Source organism: Carassius gibelio, chromosome A10 (assembly GCF_023724105.1).
Source record: "Carassius gibelio isolate Cgi1373 ecotype wild population from Czech Republic chromosome A10, carGib1.2-hapl.c, whole genome shotgun sequence".
NCBI classification, from domain to species: domain Eukaryota; kingdom Metazoa; phylum Chordata; class Actinopteri; order Cypriniformes; family Cyprinidae; genus Carassius; species Carassius gibelio.
In genome coordinates, this window is record NC_068380.1 from 11,505,483 (window position 1) to 11,532,644 (window position 27,162).

The 27,162-nt window shown below is 36.7% G+C and overlaps 1 protein-coding gene across 9 annotated transcripts; it reads right to left on the bottom strand.

The window, feature by feature from the left end:
• Positions 1-46: 46 nt before the first annotated feature.
• LOC128021159 (EH domain-binding protein 1-like protein 1) lies at positions 47-25,914 on the bottom strand. 9 transcript variants are annotated; one of them, XM_052608155.1, is made up of 29 exons: positions 25,406-25,914; positions 21,703-21,760; positions 21,260-21,355; positions 20,976-21,029; positions 20,556-20,737; positions 19,732-19,871; positions 19,210-19,284; positions 17,931-18,197; positions 16,929-17,081; positions 15,181-15,279; positions 14,735-14,794; positions 13,889-14,060; positions 12,704-13,426; positions 11,905-12,279; positions 11,186-11,608; positions 10,643-10,960; positions 9,642-10,352; positions 7,605-8,606; positions 5,601-5,808; positions 5,329-5,501; positions 4,733-4,781; positions 4,077-4,634; positions 3,938-3,992; positions 3,788-3,837; positions 2,785-2,896; positions 2,587-2,686; positions 2,435-2,508; positions 1,178-1,292; positions 47-1,084 (listed from the first exon to the last, which is right to left on the bottom strand). In XM_052608155.1, exons 1-29 carry the CDS (start codon positions 25,507-25,509, stop codon positions 997-999), a joined length of 6,594 nt encoding a protein of 2,197 aa, XP_052464115.1. In that variant the 5' UTR covers positions 25,510-25,914; the 3' UTR covers positions 47-996. The 9 variants fall into 9 exon arrangements, with proteins under 9 accessions (XP_052464115.1, XP_052464114.1, XP_052464118.1 ...); XM_052608154.1 differs by having other exon boundaries at positions 2,785-2,905; XM_052608158.1 differs by lacking the exon at positions 17,931-18,197 and having other exon boundaries at positions 2,785-2,905.
• Positions 25,915-27,162: the final 1,248 nt, after the last annotated feature.

Sequence of the window (27,162 nt, forward strand, 5' to 3'; positions counted from 1 at the left end):
TGTGTATTTATTCCACTCCCATGTTTAGGCGGAAAAAAAACATAGATTAAAATTCAAACAGCATCAAACTTTATTGAGTAACACACCCTAAATCTTAAAATAGGAATGAATTACACATTTAATTATCAAAAAGAGTACAAACAGACAAAATACTTTTTGTATATCTATAAAACAACCCCTAAATGTTTTTCATTTTGAGTTAGCTTTCAAGGTTTAAAACACAAAGATACAGAATGGTTTTATTTGATATAAAAAGCTCCTTTTCAAAAGGTATTTAACCTCTAAAGGCACTGCAATGCAAAATAATTTTATTTTATGAATACATTCATTTGGGGGCATATATTGTCTGATAAAACATTTTGGCATACCAGGGAACAACACACGTAAATAAATAATGTAAAAACAGCAAACTTTGGCACAGGTCTCTTTGTCTTAATCTTAAACATTACCCCACCCATCCCTGCCAAAAAAAACAAAGGAGAGAAAACCCTGCTCACTGCTGCAGCTTGTAAGAAATATATTTTTTATACAGCAATGTTTTATTTGCTTCAGGAAAAAAATATCCCTGCTAAGGTTGTATGACAGAAGTCTGCAACCTACAGCAGTGTGCAGAATTTCCCCCCCTTTTCTTCTTCTTTTTATTTCTTGTGTTCAGTTCAACTGTCTGCAACCATGCAGGTGTGTGAAGGCTGTTTGGCCTTCTTTCAGATTTTCAGATTTAAAGTTATATTGCTTAAAATACTTAACTGGTGCAACCTCGAAGAACCTTCACAATGTTGTGCAAACTCTGAGGGAATAACTTGTCTGATCTATACTGGACATTATATCCCACTTTGTGTAGATTATTTTATGTCCCACTTAAGATGTTTTGAGGAAGGGCTTCACATTTAAGCCAAATGTCTCTAAAAGTTAAGAGAAGGCACACTAATGTAGTCCAAATCATTTAGATTGTCTCTGGTGCAGTGAGCCATAGTTTTCATGAGAATTCAAGTTTCTTCATTGAAGAACACACTTTTCCTTATTGCTTTGTTTTCTCCGTCTTGCCTCCAGGCCTCTCTCCAGTCTCTCATCCTCCTCCAAAGCCCTGCACATACAAAATACATTCAGTGGATGTGTGTGTAAAGTCTAATTTCTACATTTCACCATTCCAGTGCAACAAAACACTGACTAGACTGACCCTCTCTCTTTTGCATCCATGTCTCTGACTAGCTCGTCCCGCTTGTTGACCAGGGACACCAGTTCCTGAAGCAGTAGCTGTTCTCTGTGCTGATGGGACTGAGTTTTCTGCCAGTCTGATGGATGAAATATGGATATTAGAGATAAGATGATAAAATAAATATACTTAAATGTATTTGATAGATTTATTTCATGCTAAGTACACTAAAAATAAATTTTCACATTTATGTACTTTATAAAATGCCCTGCAATTGTACTTCTAGTGTACTAAACTGGTATACTTGGAAAAACATCTGCTATGTTGGAACAACACATTTTGAACTTAATGCACTTTAATGGTGCAGAAGTAGTGCTGAAGCACAATTAAAGATATGCTTAGTGTATTTGATTGTGCTAAAGTGGAACTATTGTAAGAACACTTCAGGTACACTTTAAATATTTTGCATTTAAAGACTGATATTATACAAAGATCATATAATTCTTATCAAAAGTGACATTAAACACATTTTAGACTTAATATAAAAAAAAACAAAGTAGTATGCCAAATACAGTTTTATTATATTTTTTATATCAGAACGTCTCGAGTTATCTGTCAGTAAATATGTTAATAGATTTTAACTATACTAAGTATGCAATGAAGGTATTTTAAATATATTACTTTTTTTTACAAGGGAATATTATGTAAAATACTCAATAAATAATGGCAGAATTCAATATTAACATTATTAAATTCGGCATGAAACGGAAGTTGAGATTGTAATTTTTTTCCTTGCTGTGACGTATATCCAAGTTAAACGGCTTCTGAAATTAGAAAAAAATGTAGGGCGGGGCTTGGTTTTGTCCATCGGGGAATTGATTGGATCGTTGGAGGTTGGGCGTTGCAAACAATATTGCATATTGCTGGCTGAGATGACTGACACTGACAAGTTTCTCTGAGAGGCGGTGCAGAAACGAGACAGACACCTATAACCGCACCCTCATCGGCTCTGGCCACACCCTTTCATCATGGGACGTGACCGAAAGAGAAGAGAGGTCGTTTCGATGGGGGAATGGTAGGGTAATGTATTTGATTAAAGATTATAAGGGTACATGAATTTTAAAAAAATAATGAAGTGCACAGATAAATCATTTATAATAAACACTACAATATTGCATATAAAAAGAAGATTTGTCAAATTTGATTTCATGCCGACTTTAATTAAATTAATATCTTTTTTTTTTTTCCCAGTAACTCTTAGTTTAAAGTTAAATGGCTTACCTTCAACAGCCATCATGGCTCTGAGCTCTCGGGTCAGCAGCTCAAATCTTCTTTCTAAATCCTGCTCTTCTTGCCTGCAAGTGTAACATCATGAATATTTATTGATGTGGCTGACAGTGTGCACTGATCGTGTCTTACATATCAGTACATACAGCAGCTCAAGATGGTCCTGTCTCCTGATCAGAGCATTCTTCTTGTTGACCAGCGTGAACCATTCCTGAATCAGCTCCTCTTCTTCATCTTTATCACTTCCTGTTAAGCAGATAATGTGGTATATCATGCTGCATTTCAAGAGTTAACTTGAAATCAACCTTATTCTCTCTTTCTCTCTATATGAGTGTTTTTCTTGCCTGTCTCCATGAGCTTTCTAAGTGTTTTCTCCATGACTGCAGCTCTGCTGTCTATGTGCTTCTGTTCGGTTTCCAGGGCCTGAAGTTCACTCAACACATACTGATTGGTGTCCTGCAAACACTGGCCAGGAAGTACCACAGGGAGACATACATAAAACCAGACAAGAGCAATACAGACAGAAAGAGGAAAAGACAGCAGATAGGAACGGAGATTGAGAGAAAGAGAGATGATAAAGCCAGATACAGAGAATAAAAGACCAACATTGATAAGACAGAAACAGACAATGATGTACAAAGACAATGGAGAGGAAAGAACAGGCTTGATTTAAATAAAAGCTTTATAAAACAAGGAAATTAAACATGGGATGGTAAGAGCTTGTGATTCATGGTCTGGATTCTCCAAGTTCTTCTTAAGAATTAAGTAGTTTGTAAAAATGTTTCTGAAATTATTCTCAGATATTTTCTTACCCTTTTCCCCTCTATTTCTTCTTCTGAAGAGGAAAATGGCTTTGGTGTTATCTGACTGTATGCCAGGTCTAGGTAAAGATTCACTGATCAGCTTAATGACTGCAAGCAGTCTTTCTTTCTGCACTGCTTGCAGAGTAATGTAATCATAATATTCATAATTGCGTTGTACTGTTTAATATTTAAAATGACCCAATAAATAAATTTAAACATCTTATCTTTTGGGATTTAAAATAAGTTTGAGGTTATCCTAATGTTAGAAAGTAATTTACAGTGAATCTTCTGAACATTCTTTTCAGGAACTCAATATTTAATATGTTTATCTTCAGAACAATCTAAAGAATAACTTAAGAACCATATCTATGAAATATTAAGAAATGTTATTTGCAATACAAAATATTCATAACCTTATTCTTAAGTTAGAAAACAAGGAAAACATTGCAGTTTTATTCTTAAGAATGTTTTGTGAATCTGGCCCAAGAATTAGAGAATTATGATCATAACTGTAAACTGTCTAAAATACTGACGGCATACTGACCATTGTCACATTCTCTGCTGATTTAACATCTTGTTTTGCTTCCTGAGGTTCTGCAAACACACATTAAACAAAAACAAAAAATAAAAGCGGAAATCAGTGTGTAAAATACCAAATCTTTCCGAAATTCAATCATTTTTTAGATTAGGTTACCAGTTTCAGTCATTGAGTCATTAGTTCCTTCAGCTGTCAGTTCGACTTTATCTGACTGTCGGAGGTTAGTAGAGAAGAGACTATTAGATCAAATATTGAAACATAACTGCAAGGAGAGGGTAAATTTGATGTGTTTTACCTCATCTGGCTGCTCCTTTGAATCAGTCTCATCCATGGATTCGCTCTTTAGTCGTGACCGCCGTTTCTTCACCAGATCTGCATCTCGTATGTGCCCGAATCCTGATCTAGAAGTTGTTGAGTTCGATCGTGGTGGGGCCACAGGAGCCTGCGTGCCTCCCTCTGTCTCCTTACCGCCCTTCTCTTCCACCTTTCCTGACCGTTTAGTCCGAGGTGGAGGAACTAGACCTCTGTTTGGCTTAGCCACAGTGTCACTTCCCTCCTCTCCCAGTGAGTCCTTGCTCTTACTCTCTCCTGGCAGAGCTCCAGTATGGAGCATCTCTGCACAGAATTTGGCTGCTGCTTGTACATCCGGCCCTTGGTTTGGCCTGGCTACTGCATAGCTGGACTGACTGTTGTTCTGCTCTATCTGTAACACACTCAGCTCCTGCCCGGTGAAGTGTGCACGGATTTGGCACAGGTACGTCATGACAATCAAACGATCTGGCACAGAGAGAAGCACCATGTCTGAGGGCTCCAGCAGACGAGAGATTCCCAGTGATGCAAAGCCATCAAAAGCCTAAAAGAGAAGCAAAACAATGGGTAGCACAAATGATGAGGTTTAGTTTATGGTTAAAAAAAAAAGATTTATGTGGAACATCTGCTTATAAACCTTACAGCTTTGTTGTTTTGCTTTATGTTGTGAGACTCCAATGCATCAAATTCACTGGAAAAGAGTCACAATAACACAATAACAAGTCACAAATATAAAAATTAATTAAAAAGTATTTTTTTTATAATTGATTAATTATTGTCATATTATGAACAATAAGCTATACATGTCCAGTATTGAAATTCTAAATTTCAAAATACTAAAATCAATTATTTTAAGTTTATTAAGGCATCAAAACATATTGTAAAGTATGAACATTTTATTCATTTTAATTGTATTTATTTTTACATTATTGCTAAATATCTTATTTAACAGTATAATTAAAATAGCCCCCGCCCCCTCCAAAATATTTAAGGTGAGTTATGGCAAAGGTAAATTTAACAAACAAAAAGGAAATAACCATGCACAATTAAATATCTAATATCAAAAATGTCTGTAAACTTAAATATTAGTAATTAAACTATATGGTACAAATATATTGTGCATCACTAATTTGTTTGTACTTGAATCACTTTTATGTTAGTGCACATAAATTGATTCATGCTAAGAAGGAATGAGTTTGCTTTGAGCTGGGAATGAATGACATAAATCAGAAACTCACATTATCTCAGGGTGGAAGTGATGTAAGATGGCACAGAACGCCAGGCCGTTACGCCAAGAGGTGCTGAAGTTTGTGATATTTACTCCATTATAGTTTTTAGTGATCTCTTTACACCACTCCAGCAAGGATTGACTGGAGGTCACCAAACCAGGACTGAGAAGTGGACTGGCAAACTGTATAGTAACAAATGGAAAGACAAAAAACAGCTATAGACAAATAGATTAACAGTCTAAATTTTAACAGGGACTACATAAACAACAAATGCCACTTACATCACATGGTGGCACTGCTGAACCTGTTTTTACTATTGCAAGGTCCATTGGTTGTGGAATTATTTTCTTTTTACTGAGCATTGGAGGCAGAATCTCATGGGATGTGTCTGCAGTGGTCTGGCCGTTAACCTGCATGCTACCTGGGCTCCTAGATGCCGTCTCGCTCCCTTTAGCCTTAGAGGACCCCTTTTCCTGAGGATGACTAGACCTATCAAAAGGACAGGAAATGTTTTAGACATACTGACATGACTTACAAATTTTGCCATGTTATTATAAATACACACTTCCACATCATTGTTTTTGTTTCACATAATTTTGGAATTACATTTCAAATTCAGTGTTAAATTGAGAATGAATGTGTTCCGCTAGGGTTTCCCTTTCTGCAATGCTTAGAACATTTCGGGTGTTGATTTGAGGTTAAAAGAGTCATATGACATGGCTAAAAATAACATTATTTTGTGTATTTTGTGTAATGCAACGTGTATATGCAGTTTAAGGTTCATAAAACACATCATTTTCCACAAAATGCACATTATTGTTTCTCCTCTATGCCACGCCTTCTGAAACACGCTGATTTTTACAAAGCTCATCGTTCTGAAAAGTGAGGAGGGCTCTGGTTGACCAGCTATCCAGTGCATTGAGATTGGCTGAAAACTTTAAGAGTGTGACAGAAATGTTATGCCCCTTAACATACTGTGATGCCGTGTGTCCCGGCGCGACCCATAAATAAAACCCATTATGAATAAGGCATTTGTTGCATCCAGTGGGAACATAACTACGAGAAATGACAAACAACAACTGCTACTCTACACTGCTCAAAACTCGAGTTTGAATCATAAGTGCCAATTTCTTTAAATATGTAAACGCACTTACAGGCTGTGAGTCAGAAATACCACATGGTTCTTGCAAAGTTGGAATTGCCCCACTTTATAGAAACAGACACCGGCATTGTAGGCTACTCTCACAGGAAACAGTCCTCATCCTCCGCAAACTGCACTGCACACATCTGAATATTTGGGTTGAACTGTTCTGGAACAGTGTTGTAAATACAACTTAACCACTGGATTTCTAGTTGTGTCCACTTTTGAAAAGCCAAACAAAGTAGTTCAGCTTTCACAACAAAACACACAATGTCTCCACAACATAGCAGCAGCAACACCAGTGAGAATAAATGTTAAGCCTTCTTTCTTTCTTTTCATGAACATTTGGGCGGCATTATGCAAGTCTTTCCACATAATGACATAGACATGTGGGGGGGGTGTTAGAATGAGCCTTTTTAGGTAGGCGTGGTTGACTCTTAAATTTGATAAAGAATATCTCCTTGGATTTGAGACTTTAATCTTTGTAACTTTACAGATCTTCTTTATACACCGAGAGCTTGTTACACTCCAAAGAGAAAGGAAAACTTTTAATCACAATCATATGACCCCTTTACTGTTCAGAAGTTGTAAGATGTTACATATGCATATAGATATGTACTATTTAAAGAAATTAATACTTTTAATTTAAAAGTAAATACATTCACAATCTTACACATCATTTTTCAAATAAATGCTGTTTTTCTTTTTACTTTCTGTTTATCATAGAAATGATGAGCAGCACATCTGTTTTTAGCACTGACAATAAGAAGTGTTTCTTAAGCACCAAATCAGCATATTAGAAAGACTGGAGTAATGGCTGCTAAAAAATCAGCTTTGCCTTCACATGAATAAATTTCTTATTAAAATGTATAAAAATATTACATTTTAGTAATATTTCACTATATTAATATTTATATAGCATTTTTGATCAAATGTATTTTGCTTTGGTCTGACTTCTTTCAAAAACATAAAAAAATCCTACCAACCCCAAACATTTGAATGGTAGTGTAAATCATGCACAGAGGTGTACATTTTGTAGGCATCAACCTTTAGAGCTGTAGATGTCGTTCTAGACTTAAAGTCAAACAATATAATATTGCAAAATAAAAATAAATTTTAGTCTTTACAAGCCACTCAAACTTACAATTCATCAGGCACTGGAGATGGTGGTTTATTCTGCTCTATTTGAGCCTCTTCACTTCTATCAATACTAAATTCTGGTTCTTCCTTCTTATTTTCAGCTTCTGTTTCTGTGTTCTCTGTCTGGTTTGTGGGCTTAACAGCTGGTGTATCTTGGCACTCCCTTTCAGCTGCCATACATTCCAGCTGGATGTTTTGTTCTTGCTTGTTTAACCGGACATTATCATCTAAAACATAATTTCGAGCATTGGCTTCTCTGTGGCTATCATCTAATTTAAAGCTCTCCAGTGGCACAGAGGGAGTCTGAGACTGACTGATGTCAATCTTCTTATCTATCTGCTCTGGGGAAATCACTGACAGTGGAGGTCTGAGTGTTTTTGTAATCTCTGTCTGATCTAAATTCGGTTGAATGTCATCCATGGGCAGTTTCATGCTGGATTTTTGTAGCATGGGAGGAGTTGATACGTCCCTTCCGGAAACAATGTTCTCATTACCGTGTATGTCTTTTAGTTTTTCTGAAGCTGCTACAATAATGATTTCTGATGCCTTGGTGATGACTCGGATGCTCTCTTTGTCCATCTCATCTTTAGGGGTGTTGTTTATAGACATGTTTTTGGTATTGTCTCCCTCTAGTGGTGACAAGATATTCTCACTTGTCTCTTTTGCAACATCTTTGCATATCTCAACAGTCTTTGCAACTGCTGTCTCTATAGTTACATGTGAAGGAGTGGTTCCTTGTTCATCACATTGTGGAACCACATGTCTTTTAGCAGCTGCAGAGCTCCTATTTTGATTGATGGCATCAGGGCTGACTTCCTGTAAGGGCACTGGGGGTGGTGACTGCATACTCTTGTCTTGACACAGAGGGAAAACTTTGCTAGCAGGTTGGGAAATAGTTTCCGTTGGTGTAGTGTCTTTTAATATAGGTCCAGATTCTGGTGGAGAGGCAGTCAGAGGTGATTTTAATGTTTGTATAACTATTGGGGATATTGAGGATTCGTCTGGTCTGTGAGAAATGGAACACCAGAACATGATATCAAAATGTTGCACCTTACCAATTTGGTTATTGTAGCATGCAAAGGTTTTTCAGTAAAAATGCAATTAAGTGAAAATGGCACAATCAGTTCCAGCAGGGGGCTAGAAACAATAGCGTTAGCCCACAGTCACCTTGTAATATTTTCTGCTAACAACTTTTGCAAGCTTGCAGCAGCAGTGACAAACAAGCTGCAACAAACAAGTTGCTGTTTAGTCCTTTTTTAAAAACCACAGAGAGCCCAGAATCAATGCAATAGTAACCAACACAATATGTTTCATGCTCATAATATATACACTACATCTCAAATAAATGGGTTTGGTAAGATTTTTTTTTTTTTTTTAAAGAGGTCACCAAGGCTGCATTTATTTGATCAAAAAGTATTACAATTATTATCATTTTAAAATATCTATTTTCTTTTCAAATATATTTTTTGTAATTTATTAGTGTGATGGCAAAGCTGAATTTTCAGCAGCCATTACTCTAGTTTTCAGTGTCACTTAACCCTTCAAAATGAATCCCATATGCCAATTTGGCAATCAAGAAACATTTCTCAATATTATCAGTGTTGAAAACAGTTGTGCTGCTTAATATTTTCAGGATTTGTGATGAACAGAAATAGAACAGCATTTATTTGACGTACAAATCATTTAAAACATATGAACTAGCTCAACCCTTTCTTTTGATCAATTTAATGCAGACTTGTTGAATAAAAGTACTAATTACTTTAAAAAAATAGTCTTACTTGACCCCAAACTTTTGAATGGTAGTGTATCCCAACCCATCACTTGGAAGACTAGTCAGCCATAGGACACTTTAAATGCACCGCTTGATGCCAAATGCAGACTCCATCAGTCCTTGTCACAGACGCACACGAATAACGTAATGAAACAACTAGAATGCTTGAATATCAGCCAGACGGAACATTGCCAAAATCATGCCGTCTGTGTAAAGAGGGTCATAAAAATGAGAGGCAGTGCAGGCAGAGGTGATGTCCCATGCACTTACCCTCCATCCATATATAGCTCAGCAGACCACACTGTTCCTAAGTCTTCCTGACCTAGTTCAAATTCCAGCTCCTCCTGTGAACCCTCCGACTCCGCCATTGGCCTTAAATCTGCTGCTGTAATCTTGCCAGGCATAACTTCTTTATGTCCATTTCTTTGTGGGCTTTTGTGTAATTTTTTTTTCTCAAAGTCTACCTCTGTCAAAAGATGATCTGTTTCCACATAGCTGAGGTTGTGCACATCTTTCTTAGTGGTTATGTCTTCTTCTTCCACCAGAGGTAAGCATGGCTCTTTATTCTTCTCCTCATTTAATATCACACTCTCAGACTTCAATTCCCCCTTCATGTATTTGTCATTTCCAATTGGTGTCAGTATTTGGGTTTTCTCACTTGCTGTTTTTTGTTTAGAAGGGCTTCCTTTATCCTGGGTCTTGAAGTTCATAGATCTGCTTTGTGTTTCTCTGGCAGCCAGTTTCAAACACTCCACTAAGCTCATGGCCACGGGCTCGGAGGCCTCGCCAGAAGGTAACAAATCCTGGATTACTGATTCCTGGAGCTCATCGTTGCTTGGATGCTCAATTTTGGTGTCAAAGAAGGCCTCAGAAGGGAGAATTTGGACCACAGATCCATCTTGACCATCCAAAATCGTGTCATCTTTAACATTGGTTTCTGTTGTGCTTGGCTGCTGTAGTATTGATGTCATGGTCTCATAACTATAGGATGAGGACATTTAAATATGAATACATTATACCATGACAAAACAAATTCTTTTTTGCATTCGCTCTTTTTGAATCACCAGCCAGTATCAAACAGGCAAGCTATTCCTTAAGCTAAGCTTCTCATCACTACAGGACACCATACATGTGGATGCAAAAGCTTCCTTGCAAATGCAGAATCACACCTAATAACAACCTTTCATTGTTTCAGGAGAACAAAAGTATAGCCATGCAGATGCCGTGACAAGACAAGCTCTGTGCACGTCTCAGAATCGTCCCAGACTTACCCTTTATACAGAACACCAAAAATCCCCCGTATGATGCCTACAGATTCTTCTTCCTGGTCAGAAACTGAGTCATGTTCCTGTATGCAGGTGTCCACATTTCTGTCTGTTCCTACATCAAGCTCAAGACCAAGTCCAGTTCCTGAACAGAAACTAAGAGTCGGCAGATCTTCTTTAGGTCCAGCTTGAGTAGCCCAAATAGTCTCACTGCCAGTTTGTGGCATCTTATCATCTGAATCTAGTTTGTGGTGGGAATGGGACAATGTAAAGGAATTCTCTTGCTCCTTAAGCTTGGTTTCTGATGTTTTTTGTCCACGTTGGCTGCCATGGACCAAAAAGTGTAAGTGACAAGAATATTCTTTAAAGATCAATGTTCTCTCACTAGCATCTCAACTCCCAGCAAGTCAACAGATGTTCTAATAGAGACACATTAGAAACTCGGGCAGAATGAAACATGGACAAACTGGTCAAAACCATGCAATTCCAGATAGTCTGAAGTCCACACAAAACACCATGCAGTGAAGTTAACAAACCTCATGCACTTACCCCCTATCCAGGACCTCTTTTTCTGGAATCAACTTGCTCACAATAACAACTTCATCCCTTTTTTCTTTTGTTTTCTCCTCTACTGCAGCCCATAACACACTCTCTTCCTCAAATGTGACATTTTCCCCTAAACCATTTCCATCAGACTCTGTATCCAGAGACATGTTAGGCAATAGAGGGCAAATTTCCTCCAGATGCACTGATGTACTTTTGTCCTTTTCTGTTACACCAATAGCAGGGGAGATCACAGGAAGTAGAGGCCTCATACGGACCGGTATACTAACTTTAACAGCTTCTTTTTTCTTCTCAATAGTCTGAGCTGGATGTGGTTTAAGGACAATGGAGGGTATCCGGTGTTGGGAATCTGGTTCATTTAAACTGGGAATCACAGCATCCAGGACCTGGATAACGGCTTTTTCTTCACTGTGAGGTAAGGAATAGTGTTTGTCCCAATTTACTTACCTTGTTTTAAACAAACATGCATTAATTCAATCTTTATCTACATATTGTATATTTGCCTGTTATAAAGCCTATGTTAGCACAAGTTTATATTCAAATCAAGTATGATTTGTTGAAACTCACTGTCGTATTGTCACATGACAGTGTACAAAACCCTCTAAAGGCCATTTTAACACACTTAATCTTATGAGATGTGTAACACAACTAAAGCATTCAAGCATTCGACCATGGCTGAACATTTGAGACCAACTGGTTCTTACCCTGCTTCTAAAGATTTTTTGGAGGACATTTCAGCTTTGTTTTCTTCTTTTGGCATCTTGTCAGGTATTTTGTGCTTATTTGTTGTCTCATCCCTTGCTTCATCCCCCTGATCTTTTACTTTCTCCTTCAGAGAACTCAATGTTGGCACTTCTGCTTGGGCAAGTGAATGGACCTCCACACTCTTCGGAGTCAGCTTTGGTTTTGGTGATTGACTGACTGCTGGAGGTTGTTCTGAGATGCATTTAAGGACTTTGGGCTCCAGGGATTTGGGATGAATCAAAGGAAGCACTTTGGGCAGATCTGATATTTGAGGGGAAGCTGGTTTGAGGCTAACGCTAGGCCTTTCTGGTGGAGTTACGGCCATTTCATTTTGACTGAGAGAATAACAGAGAAGAGAAGAATTAGACAGGAAAAAAATGGTTACATATAGAGGAATACAGATAAATTAGAATTTAGTAAAAACTTTAGGAAGTTCATCTACAATTTTTTGGAGAATGATGTTGATGATGTAATTCTACAGAAGTGTAACTTTGTGGTTGGGGAAGAAGATATAATCTCTTTTCACATAACAGTCAGCCAGTTAGTACAGTATATTTAAAATGTGTTAACTCTAAAAGTGTTTTATCTAAAACTATTCATGATGCCACAGAGAGTTTTATGTGCCTACATATTCAAATGAATATTAATATAATGAATTAGAAGAAAGAGTTTATTGAACCTGGAAGTAACCCAAAAGAGGAGAGTTCCAGATTGCCACAGTTTGGTAGAGTAATAGTACCATGTTAACAGCACACTCACCTTTTCACAACTGTTAAACCCTTGTCCAGATTATTCTTATGGGACTGCTTCTCTCTCAAACTACTGTTGGGCTTAGATGCAGGGACTTTTTCCACACACACTTGACTTTTTTCCCTGGGAAGATCTGTAGGTTCTTGTTTTAGAAGTGATGAGCTGCATATAATATTGGGGATATTGTGTTCTGTAGGGATAACCAAAGCTGAGGCAAATTTCTTTATTATCTTGTCTTCGTCTGACTTGTTGAGGTTACCACAAAGCAAAGCACCCTTTGCATTCTGCACATTCGGTTCCTCTTTTGGAGAAACTTCCCCTGCTGATTCAATTTTTTTGTTTTCTGGTTGCTTTATTAAGTCACCATCAGTTACTGAAAAGGTCTGAACCAGACTGACCTGCACTGGCTGTTCAATGTCAATTTTGAGTGGTTCTTTCTCAGGGCATTTGCCAATAGTAACAATTTTAACGGGTTGATAAGCTATGATACTTTTATCGAAATCGGCCACTTTAAAATCTGGTTCTTCCTCAGCCAAAGGTGGTTTCTCTGCTATAAAAACTAGATTTTTCTCCAATTGAGTGGAAACCACTGATGAGGGAGGTGGTGTTGTTGCGGGAGCTGAATATGGGTCTAGAGAAGGGACAGTTCCAATGTCCAGTTCCTCAGATCTGGAAGCTTCCACAGGCGGTTCTCCAAAAGTGTCCAATGATGACTTCCCAACAGGCCCAAGACTGGGAGACAAAGATACTTGGAGTCAAAGTTGGCAAAAAATGGGGTAAGAGGCCAAAGCATGGTGGTATTTAGTAAGATTAGATGCAATTTTTCCTTTGAGATAGGACAAACAAGACGGACGCAGGGTTGGAGTAGTGAGGGAAAGCAACGGAGAGTTTAAACATGAGAGTTGATGTATGCAAATGTCATGGTCTGTTTAAAATAGACTCACAAGGTCATTTCCCTATTGTTATTAAGGAACTGTTTTTCTCATTAAAAGGGTTCTATTTGAATTTGTGTCCATATAAAGCCTAAAACACTTTCATACAGATAAACACAAAGTACTAAGTTCTTAATCCACCTCTGCAAATTTCCAGTTTCTGGAAAGGTGATAATAATTTTTTTTATTTAATTATATAGTTAAGCTTGATGTTAGTGAATTATACTTGATGCCAGAACAAAAATAATGTTTAAGTGCTCACCTTTTTACAGCCATGGCAGGTTTGAGGTCTCTTCTTTCAGTGCTGATGGTTTCAGGTTGACGGAGCGAGGAAGGAGATTGTTTAGTAGCAATGTTAATGCTGCATATAGCCCGAGATGAGCTACACTGGTCTGTTTTGGGCTCTGAGTTCTTCGTTTCTTCAGCCAGTAAGTCTGTTGGCCATAAGGGCAAATTGAATTAGAACAATTATTAAAATAAGTAAAAGCTAATCAATCTTAATCTACCGTAATTCCTCAAATAAAAACCGGTAGTCAAATAAACGCTGGGCCTCTTATAGTGGCCGGGGGCGTGGTCAACACGGACAAATAAAGGCCAGTCTTAAATAAAGGTCGGGGGGAAATCTGTGCAGCAGAGCCAGATAACGAAAGTACACGCCCACTGCTGGAGCGTTTCTCGTTCTCGAGTCAAGAACTGGTTACATCAGTTTTCGGATCACCAGTACACTGAACCGAGAACAGTTTCTGTCAGAGGCGTCCGATTGGAGAACCGAGGAGCTGATGATACTGCGCATGCGTGATTCAACATGAAGCAGACTGACACACAGAGCGTCTGAACCGAACTGATTCTTTTGATGATTGATTCTGAACTGATTCTGTGCTAATGTTATGATCTCTGGAACGCTATCGCTTTTCATTTAAAACAGGTTATTTAAAACAATTACTTATCAAACAGATAGAATGAGAAATAAAGGCCTGCCTCTAATAAAAGCCTGTTACCTTCTGCAGTTCAGGTAAATAAAGGCCCCGGCTTTTATTTGAGGAATTATGGTACTTTATTTTTAGCTCATATACATCATTAATGACACACGTGATGAATACTTATTCACCTTGTAGAAACGGATTTGTCCGATCCTCATCTGTAAGTGAGTTGAGCTCCCTGGGTATCTCTGGAAAACAGTGGATATACATAATAAAGCACAATTTTAAATAACTTTATGAACGTATAATGAGTTTTATTTGGTTTAGATAGTTAAATTCATTTTCAAAAACAATTGCTGATTTAAAATGACATGAGTGATCGAGGCCATCTTATAGTTTTATGCAAATAAACAGTCTCTGGAGTGAGATTTTGGACTAATGAGAGTTCCTTTTGAGTGGGACTATCCAGCATGACATGGCCAACATAAATTAAAGCAAACAACAATATGGTGGTTATGACAAAACCTCTTAATCACAGACATGATTCTAGTACATCATAACTGTTAGATCTATCACCAATCACACTAGTTCTAATTAATGAGTCTTTTAACGCAAGCAATAGGAAGTTTAGTACCTGAACGGGCAGAAGAAGATTGAGATGAACAGCAGGGGGCAGTTGTGCGGGCATCAGTGGTTGACAGTGCCAGAGAAGGGGTAGAGGAAGAGACAGCTGCTGGGGTAAAAGAGGCAGGTAGGGGTTTGATAATGGGGTAAGAGACGGTGACAGAGGGAGGTAGAGGTGACTTGGGGAGTTGACTAGAGGTGCAAGATGTTTCACACAGAGCTTCAAGATCTGGTCTGCTCAGCAAAGGAACAGGGGTCACAGATTCATTTAGAGGAATGCTGAAGAAGGGAGATGAAGAAAACGCCATCATCTGCTCATTTAGCTGTGTAGATACTGAGAGGAAAAGATGGAATATATATATAAAGGAAGTTTTAGAATTTGAGATATAGTAACAGACAGTACAACAGAAAATAATTAAGTAAAGAGGGTCACAAACACACACACACACACACATATATATATAAATAGTGAATTTTGTACATTTTGAAGCAAATATTGAGATAAAAATTAAAGCAGGGGCTTTCCAAAATTTTCAAAGACAACCGAATATGATGATCCTCTTGCGAGGGACTCTTCTTAAAGTATAAATGCAGCTGTATTTGAGATTGCTATTTGAGAAAAAATATTAGTATGTGATATTACATGATATTAAACAGAAAAATAAAAATAAAAAGACAAAATTAAATGATTGTTTTAAAAGTAATTGTCTTTTATATTGTTATTGCACTAAAGAAAATTGTTTAAATGTTATTTAAAATTAGGGCTGAACGATTAATCACATGCGATTGTCATGCGTGTCTCTTTAGTAAAGCTTAGTACTAAATATCCATTGCCTGCTTTCAAATGGAGCAGCACTTACTACACAGAGCCATAGTTCGCTGGCAAGCTACGCAATATCGCGTTCATAATCGCAGATAAATCGCATTCGGTTATGAACACGATATTGCGTAGCTTGTCAGCGAACTATGGCTCTGTATATTAAATGCCGCTCCATTTGAAAGCAGGTGATGGATATTTAGTATTAATCACAGAACCAGCTTTACTAAAGAGACACGCATGACAATAGCATCCGATTAATCGTGCAGCCCTATTTAAAATTTTATAAAAAAGAAAACATGCAGAATTTTTTCTTATTGTTAAAAAACAATGCTGTTGATAGATTAATTGGAATTTTTATGTTTTCTGAACAGTTTTTAGAAAGTGGGATTGACTAGTAATATTATTAAATATATGAAATTTGTTTTACTAATATTACATTTAAAATGTAATTTAAATTTGAACGAATTATGTTCAAGATATTTTATTAATATCTTGAGTGCATTTGTTAACAGTACTTTAGTATTGCTAGTTCTACTGATTAAGTGCAGTCTGGAGGATTTCTCAATACCTGGCACGGTGCCAGCAGATGGATGTTTAAACATGTCAGAGAGAGACAGGGAAGAAGTTTTGGCCTTGAGGAGGGGGACAGGAGTGGGGTATAGAGGGCGAGCACCGGGGACAATTTCGGGCTTAAAAACATTGGTGCAAGGTGCTCCGAAATAATCTGAGACAGAAGTGCAATGACACAAAAAGGACGCAGACCACGTGAAAGACGAATATTAGTCAGAGATGCAGGAAAAGTGAGAACAAAAGAGGTAGTGGTTAAGAGGAAATGAATCTGGCTTCTCTAAAATCAGTCTTGAAGAGTCAAATCAGGCTAACATATACTATTAGAATTACAGTACACATACTTTGAGTTTGGAATCATGAGTCTGTACCTTTCAGGGGCATAGTGGGTGAAGAAGGAGAGTGAGAGAGGAAGGGATCAGAAGGAGAAGCCCGAGGGAGATTGAGCAGAGGATAGTCAGAGGTCACGGGACCCTCCAGAGGGGCCTCAGAGCCCGACAGTCTTCTTTGAAAGGATACAGGAGCTGGAGACAATCAGAGAGGGAAAAATGGATAAAGGGACTATACTAGAAGTCCAGTCTTTGATGAGAAAAACACAGATGCATAAGCACTTTTAGAATGGTGACTGTTTATCTGAATGACGAATGTAAAACAATTTCTGCATGGGCCTTCTTTGTTAAAACACACCCATGATGGGAATGAATTCACACTGCAACTAAATATGACCGGCGCTGTTCTTTGTTCGGTTTAAATGTGGTTTTACCTCTTAAAACTTTGCAATGTGTATGTGGCCATAGTGATTTTCAGTTCTCATTTTCCTGAAACAATTTCTTTAATGCCACATACCCACATATCAGCCCTACAGCACTTCTTACGATCAAAGAGAATTTCAAAACAACAAACAATTTTCAAAACAACACCTTCAAAAAGAGGTGATGACTCAGAAGGCAATGAAGTTATGCCACATGACCCTGGTGTTTGTCAAAAAACACTTGGTCATTCAGTTAGGAATCTTCTTAGTGGCAAGAGAAAAATACAGATAAAAGTACAGACTAATGGCAGTAAATGCATTATTTGCATTTATATGAATATAAATATTTTGTAAAATTATAAATGTCTCTACTATTACCTTGATCAATTGAATGCATCCTTGCTGAATAAAATGATTAATTTCTTAAAAATAAATCTTAAACATTTGGATAATAATGGATTTATTATCCAAGAGAGGAACTTAAACCCCTGATTGAAGGCTGTGCACACTAGCCATACAAGCAGCATAAGTGTTCATGTAAATAATTGTTGTCAAGTAGGAATGCCAACTAGCCACCAATGGTACTACCAAAGACTTGATGACTTCTAGCTATCTGTGGTACCTGAGCCAGGGGAAGGCTGGAAGATTTTCGGCAGTGCTGGAGGGAGCAAACCAGAAGTATTTTGCTCTGTGTGGGAGTCAGCTGGGGCCTGTGGCTGGGCAATGGGTGGTGGACGTGGTGGTCTGGAGCAGGCGGGTGAGGGCATGGTGCGAGGGGTTGGACTGGGTGGGGTGGGTAAAGGTGGACGTGATGTCAGGTTAGGGTTATGAACACTGCCAGACACTGGGCGTGAGAGGACACCCCCAGAAGGTCTCTCTTTACCACTGACTGAGGTCAAGATGAAAAATGGAGAGACAAGGACAGCAAAAGAGTAAAAAATAAAGTGAAAAATCAGGTTTGAAAGAAAAGGATGAGGCAAAAGAGAAAGACAGAGGTAAGAGAGAGAGAAAGTTCAGGAATTTATTATGAAGGATGATGATGTAACTTAATAAAAGGATTAATTCACCCCCCAAAAATTATATTCTATCATTATTTTCTCACCCTCGTGTCATTCCAAAAATTTATGCTGTTATTTTCTGTGTAACACTAAAGGAGAATGTTGAAAACTGTTGCTGTGCTGTAACAGTTTAACATTTTGGAAACATACAATTTTTTCAAGATTCTTTGTTGAATAGATTTGAATGCTTCCTTGTTGAATTAAATCATTAATAATATATTAAATATACTGCAAATATAATAATAAATATAAGTAAAGCCTGATGTATTATTTTGTCAATATTAAAGTAATGCAAATTGTCTTTCCAGTTACATTTATGTAATTTGAGTCATATTTTTGCAAATAAATATGCATAATTCTAAAATAATCAAATTGAATTGAATCGTGACCCAATTTTACAGTGCATCTCAATAATGAGGTAAAGAATCGTAATTGAATTGGTGTCAGAAACTTACTTTTTTGTCCACTATGTACTTTTGTTAAGAAAAGTTACATGAAAATGTTTCAAAATTTCTCCAGGACAAAGGTAAAACTAAACGGTGGGTTGTGACAATACATTTTTTTGGAGGGGTGAGCTACTCCCTTTAAATGATAATTAAAATGTTTAATGAAATTCATGAAAAAATGAATGGCAAAGCGATGCAGGACAAATAATGATTGTAATAATCATATGCAGTGAAAAGTCATGAAACATTTTAGTAATATTTCATTTAATGGAATAATTAATTGGATGCAGTTTCATAAGAACTTATCATTTCAATTTCAAGAGAAAAAGATGACATGATATGAATGAAAAGACTGTTAAGAAGGAATATGCAAAACACATGTTAAGGTTGCTGTTACCTATTGCTGAAGGACTCTTAAGAGATGCAGGTCTCTTTTCTTGGGAGTGTGTTGGTCGAAGAGGAAGGTGGGGTGCTGACAGTGAAAGAAAGAGAAAAGGGGAAGTTCTAGCATGTGAGGAAGTAAGGGTTACTATAGTAAAAAAAATAAACATGCATCATTAATGATTAATGCAAGCCCTGTGTAAGTGGACAGAGGAATAAAGATGTAAGATAAAGAATACATGAAATGATTTTGAAAGTGTTTTATCTAAACAGTGAGCTTATGCACGATATTTAGCTTTTGTATAATGCTTTACAATTTTTAATGTAAAGTATTCATTACAATTTTTAATTTAAGTATTCATTACAAATGATCAGCATGATAATAGTACAGAATCTAAAATAATATTTCTTCATTTTACATCATAATGTTTAGGATTTTACCAGAATCCTAAAACTTTACTTATTTCCAAGTATAAATTAGATGTTGGATCCTAGATTTTCTGGTGAATAACATGTTTAATGTTTTTTCTTTAAATACCTGGAGCTGCAGTACTGAGATGAACACCGGTACTAGATCTTTTATCCTCTTCTTCATCACTCTCATTAAAGTCATTTAGGTTCCCGATGTCTGTTGGCTTTACACTCATCAGACTGGCGAGACTCTGCATGTCCTCATCTCTACAGAAGAAAATAATTTGTCAAGAGGTACAGGTATAAGGCTTCATTGAAAATGTTTCGAATGCCTTACTGTGTGTGTACTGTATGTGTCTCAATTCCCAGAAAATACATAAAGTCAATAAGCCATTTAAAAGGTTTTTCAGACTGTGCTACGCTGTCCATTTTTCTAGTGTAGCAGAGTGAGACTACTTTAAGCCTCTATTTTTATTTAAGCCTCTATGTCTATTTCTGGATTATATCATATGGACATTATATCAATCACTATGGGCTGTTTGTTTTAATTAAATCAATTAAAGCACAGGGTCGGGAAAACGTTAAATCTCTACAATGAGGCTCAAAGCTCAAATGGCATTACTTTAGAGGCTCAGACTGTGATTTGAGAGTTTGCTGTATTGTTTTGGAAAATTCTGCTCTGTTTCTTGACCTGTACATATCAGGGAAGAAACCCTCCCCAGTGTTGAACAGCAAATCCCCTGACCAGGCAGACAGCCACTTCTCTTTTTAGATTCAAAATGCACTCCAAATATCTGTAACTGAAATCAAGTTTTGGTGCAGTCACAAAAAAAGACTGGCTGTGGTCACATTCCCAAATGATTAAATCTAGATAATTTAACTCCAGATGAAAAGTGTTCTAACTTCCTGAGCTAGAACTCCATATGGATGAGATCAACTGAGAGAACTCACGTCGCTTTCCCCTCCTTGAGGAACACACAGGATAAGGAGAGCTTCAGCGTGGCCTCTACCACCTTAACTGACAAAGGCTTCATTTTGAGCGTCAGGTCCGTCTGTGAGTGTGTGGCACTGGCAAACTTCTTTATGTTCAAGTCCACAGACGCCAGAACTTTGCGACTGCCCTTCGCTGTCTCCTGTAGAGCATCAGAGAAGGATAATGCAGTTTCTTTTAACTTAGAACATAAACAATGTTTATTATTTCCTTCTAAGACATTTTTTTGTTTGTTATTATATATATATATATATATATATATATATATATATATATATATATATATATATATATATATATATATATATTTATTTTATGTATACTGTATATATTAATAATATTATAATATATAAAATAAATGTAATTAACCTTAAACTCACATTCTCAATGAAAAATGTCCACTCTTTATCTTCAAACTCATCCGCATGTGGGTCCTGTCAAACAAAACCACATTTAAAAAGTACAACAAAGTTCAGCATATAAGTTATAGTTCAGCAAATTATAGTTTATAGTTTCATTTATTATTACTCAATGCAATATGTGTGTATATATATATATATATATATATATATATATATATATATATATATATATATATATATATATATATATATATATATATATATATATCGTGACTAATAATAAGCTCTGATAGGTGTCCTACCCTGTAGAGAGTGACGGTAATGTCCACGTTCTCAGGTACGGGCCATACCACCATTCCCCTGTAGGGGTTTTTGATGCCTGGCTGCCATGCATGAAGCTGATGAGAATAATAAAAGATAATGTCAGTCATAATAATCCACATTGTACAGCAGTTGTCTTTAACACATTGTTATACATGATCAATTAAAATGTCAGTACACTGTTCTGACTGAAAACATGGGAAGAAAATAATCTTGAAATTCTGGATTCCTGGACATAGTCATAAACTAAATTACACTAGCTTTTGCAAATCACCTGAATCCAGATGTACAGTACATAAAATGTTAACAATTTTTACAAATTTAAAGTAATATGGGTCAATAAAACATAAATTAAAATAATATTAGTATACAATATATTATTTATATATATTTATTGACAATTAAAGCTTGTTTATCTCTGTACCTTTGAGCAAATGCGTCTGTTCCTCCGTGTCCACACCACTCTCAGTTTGTCTGGTTGCCTATAAATAATTTAAAAAAGAGATCTGACTGGAAGTTTACAAGTTTAAAAATAGGACTGGTCCTTTAATTACTATTGACGAAGACATCTACAATGACTCTAATGCTTTCCATGTGTGCTTAAAATATGGATATAGGCTAAATATAAAGGCTATATAATATGATCTTGAGGAAGCCACTGTGGCATTTCTGGTCTGTGTGTGTCTACAAAAAGCTAGAGGCAGTGTAACAGATCTTGTGATCTTGTCTCCCAGTGTTACCCCAAGGCAGAAAGGAATCAATAATTGCTGCCAACTGTTTCAAACCCCACACGAAAACAAGAGCACGATGCAAGGCCTTGAATACAAGATAAATCCAAACTTGACAAATGTTTTGTTCACAAACAGGTACATAAGAACAAATAATCGATTGAGGCATGAAACTTTATATCTTGCCAAACACCCAAGGCATAATTTGGTGTCTGCTGAAACATGTGGAATCTATTACTTTTATTGTCCTGCAATGTTATCTATGCTACCAAATAAAAATGCAAAAATGTTAAAGAAACAAACCTTTTAAAAGAGTTTCTCTCCAGTTTAAGACTCTTTATTGAGTGGCACAGCACTATTTAGACCTAGATAAGCCTTATATCTGATATCCAGAACATTATTCTGGATTGCCGGTATTGCCAGCAAAAATCAACTTTTCCAGGGTTGCACTGTACATGTATGCTTTTGCTTCCTAAATAAACTTGCCCTTTTATAGTGAATTGTTCAGATGTGAGCCCATTGTACACCTCTGAGCTTTCAGTCAGTGTCATGCTTGATGGATTAAGAATTGGAGGAAACTCGGCAGGGTCACATTACCAAGCTGAAGTCTCAAACATTTACAGAAAATGTACAAACAGCTGTTCACAGTTAATAATGGCGGCTTATATTTTGTGATATAAAAGCTGTTCTTAAGCATACAAAAACAGTAAAGGGAACAAAAAAAAAAAAAAAAAAATTATAGATTTGCCATTATAGATGCCGTTCAAAAGTTGGTACGTTTTTTTTTTTTTTTTTTTTTTTTTTAAAGTCAAAGTCTCTTTATGGTCAACAAGGATGCATAAAATATCACATATAAATATTTTGAAATTGTATAATTTAAAAAAACTGTTTTCTATTTTAATATATTTTAAAATGTAATTTATCCAAAGCAGATTTTTTTTTCAGCAGCCTCCAGACTTCAGTGTCACACGATCCTTCAGAAAGTATTCTAATATGCTGATTTGATGCTTAGGGAATATTTCTTACTATATTCACAGCTGAAAACTGCTTAATATTTGGAATATATATGTGGAATATATGTGAAAGTCCAAAAGAACAGCAATTATTTGAAATAGAAATCTTTTGTAATATTATAAGTGTCTTTAGTGTCACCTTTGAGCAATTCAATGTATTCAAAGTATTTTTTATACTTGACCTGGTGTATTTACTCTCATGATGTTTTAAACCTATTCAAAACTAAACTATCTATGTTTCATCGCATAAAACTACTTCATACTGTAGCTTCAGAACATCTGAAATATAGCATGTGAGTCACACTAACCACTTTTATGATATTTGTATGCCGCTTTTGCTTGCTTTTCGAAGTCTGTTCGATGTAATTGCATGGAAACTCATGGCCAGTATATGAACAAATTCTACTTTTTTGTTCCACAGAAGAAGGTCAGACAGGTTTAACGGGGAACAATAAATAGTATCCCTTTAAACACACCAAAATGATTCTTAATGAACGTGACCCAGATGTACATGTCATAGTCCTCCATTGATGTTCACACTGATGTGTCAGTAGCAGCATGAACCGCTACACAAAGAGAAACAAGACCCAGCTCTTACTCAGGTTACAGCTAGTAATAGTAACAGGGCAGAACAGGCTAAAAAAAATAAATTAGGCTAATAAAATAGACTGCCAGCCTTGTTGCAAAAATGAGTCCTTTTTTCTGTCATTTTCATTCAGAAATGCAGTCCTTCTTTTTTCATGTCACTTTGACACGTGAAGTAAATGTCACAGATAAACACACACAATGCTCACACATTAGTTCAAGTTATACTACCCCAGCAGAAACACATTCACGGTGTAGTCTTCAGCTGTCTAATATCTCCAGCTCACACCCACGTCAGCTGTGGCCTAACTTCAACAGACTTTGACCCACTGGCAGTATTTGAAAATCACACCTATACAGTAAATCATGTATTGAACTGCACAAGATCACACATGTTTATAGAAATACACATTCATTCATTCATTCCTTTCTCCTTTTGAAACACTCTAACTGCTCTATTGCTTTCAAGAATTCAGACTACAATACACATGTTTAGGTCAGGAAAATAAACCATGAAGTTGTGAAAAAGATACAGGACATTCTTTCCAGTGTTGCAAAACAATCTGACTTTCCACATCAGCTGATAGCTCATTAGGTGATAACAACAATTATGACTGCTCAGGTTTGCTATTAACCCAACCTTCCTTTCCAATAACAATGTTGAAGGGTTAAACATGAATTAGTATTAAACAAAAAATATATAAATAATATATAGAATTTAGAATCGCTCAAATAGAGATGATATACATCACCAGTAAAATGATCCAGGCCATGTATGATGGTGATAAAACTGATTCAAACAGAAGCGCTCTTGTGCACTGTGAAATATGTATATTATTGTGCATATTGTGTGTATACTTAGCACAGTGTATTCTGCATCTTTATATAGTCTTTTTCTCTCACTAAATAACTGCAATTTTGGTTGACGATGCAGATTTCCACTCGTTTAGTAATGATTAAAGAGATTTGATGGATCTTATTTAAAGATACAACTTTTTTTTGTTTGCTGTCTCAAACACAAATCCGATCAGACTGATCCTTCTGACCATGCCATCTTTGATCACAGATAAGGACAGATATATAAGACACGTGTCAATGAAGAATGTGAGGACAGAAACACAACCTGTCTGACAACATCTGTCTCTTGATTAAGACACTGGACAGAGACAGCAAAAATCATTCAATTATTGAATTCTCTCACCTCAACATTGTGTTTATGAACTTGTATTGCATAAAAAATATAATTTGAGTTTTAATTTGTTGTTAAAACAGTAATAAAGTATTTTTGAAGTATCCTGGCTATAGGTATAAGGGTGAAGTCAAGAGTCAATTCTCTTTAAAGCTTTTCATAATAAAACCGTACAATGACAACACCTACAGAAAAGGAAAAGCAACATCACTCAGTTTAAAACAATGAAACAATATAGTATATAGACGCTGGCAACACACACACACACAAATAGTTTATAGGAGTCAGCTAAATAAAACTCAAAAGAAGCATCACCACTTTCTTCTACTTATGTGAGCATGATGGATATTCATAATATCTTCAGTGTTGACAGCACGAGTGATGGAGGCGGAAGTGGGGGTGTGTGACTGAATTCCAATACATTTCACATACACTACTAAAATCGACTGCTGTATTAATTGTTCTATTCACAATCATTTATCATAACAGCGCAAAAATAAAAGAAGATCCCGTGAGCGCGCGCACGGTGCTGTCTCAGGCAGAAGAACCGCCCTTCAGCACTGCGTATTTAGGAAGCACACGAGCTATAACGGAAAATAAATCATAACTTACCATTTCTTTGTGCATTCCAGAACAAGTTCTTGATACGAAGCCACGAACTGAAATTTAGTGGCCTTTTTGCCAACTCTTTGTAATCTTTTCCACACTGAAGTCATTCTTCTGGAGAAAATGCAGTATCCGCGAAAGTCAGGCGCATGGAAATTAGATTTTTACAGTCCCGCCACTGAACAAAAAGTAAAAACTACTCAAATAGATGGCTGTCAAGTGGTTTGTGAAGTAAACTGTTCCTGCTGAGGAGCACGAGCTGGACCTCATGCGGCTCAGTACCACCGAACTGTCGCCATCGAGTAAAGACCATTTACGGAAACTACTGCATCACGTTACACGCCAGCGCGAGAGAATCTCTTTGTATTGCAATTAGTTGCAATGGTGCAAATAACAACATCTGTGCGTAAATAATTAGGGGGACTTTATCACTTCATGTCGTGGAGCTTCACGCGATACGAAATGCCTCTAAAAAGCAGCTGTCTGACAGTGAACTGATGAAAGTGGATGTAAAAGTGGAAGAATAAGTGGGAAGGATATGCAAATACGCCTGGTGCAGCAGTAGTCTATGCATCCTCCCTCATTATATTGTATTCAGTAGGCTACAGTACTGAAGGCTGTTGACATGACGCGTCAGGGGTTACATCCAGTCAGCTGGGGGTCAAAAGAGGACATACGGTATAAATACGTGTCAAAATCATATTTTGCTAGTAAAAAAGGAACTATCAATGAGCTGAATTATTCCCCAATAGAGGAATTACTTATAACAGTTTCTAATAACTTTTAAACAACAGGTGGCGCTATTTAAAAAATAATAATTGGTGCGCTACAAATATGCCCAATAACAATTAGCAAAATTGATCTATGTGACTGTAGAAGAAAAGAATCCCAAAGTATAAGCATATTTATCTTATATGTATCTTAATGTAAATTAATATTTATATTCAGGTTAAAATTACAAACTGATGAACATGACCTTTTAATGTGGTTCAATGGCCTAACATAGACTTTTGCAAAATAGGAAGAATGCTTTCAAACAAACACATGATGCACCTTAAGTGTTTGGGACCTGTGCATTTATCAACATAATGATCTACAGCAGCAACTCAGGGCCGTCCAGACCTTGATCACGATGGGTATTTTTAGTGGACATTGGCAGGGGATTTTTCCAGTTACGCAGGATCTATTTTAGATGGCTGGGAGTGAGGGATAAATGGGCAGAAGCAGCTGGAGGGATTGATGGAGTGGTGCCGTTTGTGTGGGTTATGGGGGCAGTGCAAAGTTTGGCTCAGCTGATGACCTAGAATCCAAATCGGTGACCCTCTTAGTCATATTCCTGTGACACTAACATCTTCCTGCCTGGTGTTGCCAATTACTGCTAACCCCATGATAATGATCTATTTATAAAAAAAAAACATTACATAACATATATTAAAATATATTGAAAATAATTCAAATTAAATTTTCAGAAACACAAAAACAGAGTTGCGAGCTCCTCCCTTCACAGGTTGAGTCTATATCTGGGTAAGACATGAGCTCACTCATAATACATGCTTACTCACTTGGTGGATCAAGAAATTATAATGACACACCACCCTAGACTACAAGGCATAAAAAACAAGAGCCTCATTTATGACTGAAAAACACTGAAATACTGTTCAACTACTGCCACATACACTATAGGCCTGAAATGTTACTGAACTTTCTGAAAAATACAGAACTTTCTATGAATCAATGAATGCTGAAAAAATCTGTTTCTACAA